Source organism: Onychomys torridus, chromosome 23 (genome assembly GCF_903995425.1).
Source record: "Onychomys torridus chromosome 23, mOncTor1.1, whole genome shotgun sequence".
Classification (NCBI taxonomy): domain Eukaryota; kingdom Metazoa; phylum Chordata; class Mammalia; order Rodentia; family Cricetidae; genus Onychomys; species Onychomys torridus.
Window position 1 is genome coordinate 3,063,156 of NC_050465.1, and position 998 is coordinate 3,064,153.

At 43.0% G+C, this 998-nt stretch overlaps 1 protein-coding gene across 1 annotated transcript; it reads right to left on the reverse strand.

Moving 5' to 3' along the window:
- On the reverse strand, positions 1-603 carry LOC118572922 (securin-like). The gene has a single exon (XM_036172747.1). It carries the CDS (start codon positions 601-603, stop codon positions 4-6), a length of 600 nt encoding a protein of 199 aa, XP_036028640.1. The 3' UTR covers positions 1-3.
- Between the last annotated feature and the right edge of the window lie 395 nt (positions 604-998).

A 998-nucleotide genomic window follows, 5' to 3' on the forward strand; every position in this document is an offset into this window, starting at 1 on the left:
AGTTTAAATATCTGCATCGTAACAAACAGGCGGCAATTCAACATCCAGGGTGGACAGAATGCTGGAAGGAGATTGCAGCGGATTAGATTCCCATGGTAGAAAGGGTGTCTTCATAGGCAAAGTGGGGTCCAGGTGCAGCAGCTTCTCAATCCTGCTCTCCTCATTCAGGATCATGAGAGGCACTCCATTCAAGGGGAGATGTGCAAACTGGTGCTCCTCAGTCAGGTCAAAATTCTCAAAATCTAGAGGGTTGAAGGGGAAGAACTTCTCTACATCTGGGTAGGTATCATCAGAAGGAGGAACAGAGCCCTGCATCTTAGCAACCTTCTCAGTGATCTTTTTCACAGTCAAAGTTGGCCGTTTTTGTTTGAGGGGTCTATTAGTCTTCACTGGCTTTTCTGTAGCTCTGTTGACTGTTCCCAAAGCCTTTCTGCTGGCTTTAGGCAGGGCTGGAGCTTTGAACACTTTGCCAACTTGTGGCTTTGAAACCTGTAACTTCCCATCTAAGGCCTTGACACCAGACCCCAGCTTCAATCCATCCTTAGATGCCAAATGGCGGCCTGGTTCTTCATTATCCTTGTCAACAAAGATCAGAGTAGCCATCCTGGATTACTCCCCAACTGCTAAACTCAACCAAAGCTCTCAAGATGTTTTAAAAATATATAGGTTGGTTTAATCTATCAGTTTCCATAATCCACTGTCTCTTAGCAGCCAAAAAATTCAAAGACAACGCAATAACATGCAGGATCCAGACTCTGTATTTCCCATTTTTACATGGTTTATATTTTTTATTACTCTATTTTTTAAGGACTTCAAATTTTTTAAATCTAAGACTGTATATGTTTTCCTTCCCTCTCCCAAGCCTACGCATATTTTTAAACACACTGTGACCTGTTTAGAGGCTCTTTTAGTCTGAATCTGTCCTTACTGTGTCTACATGAGCAAAATGCTGTGTAACTTAGATCATGGTGTGGTGTGCTGGTGCCTGCTCCTTCTTC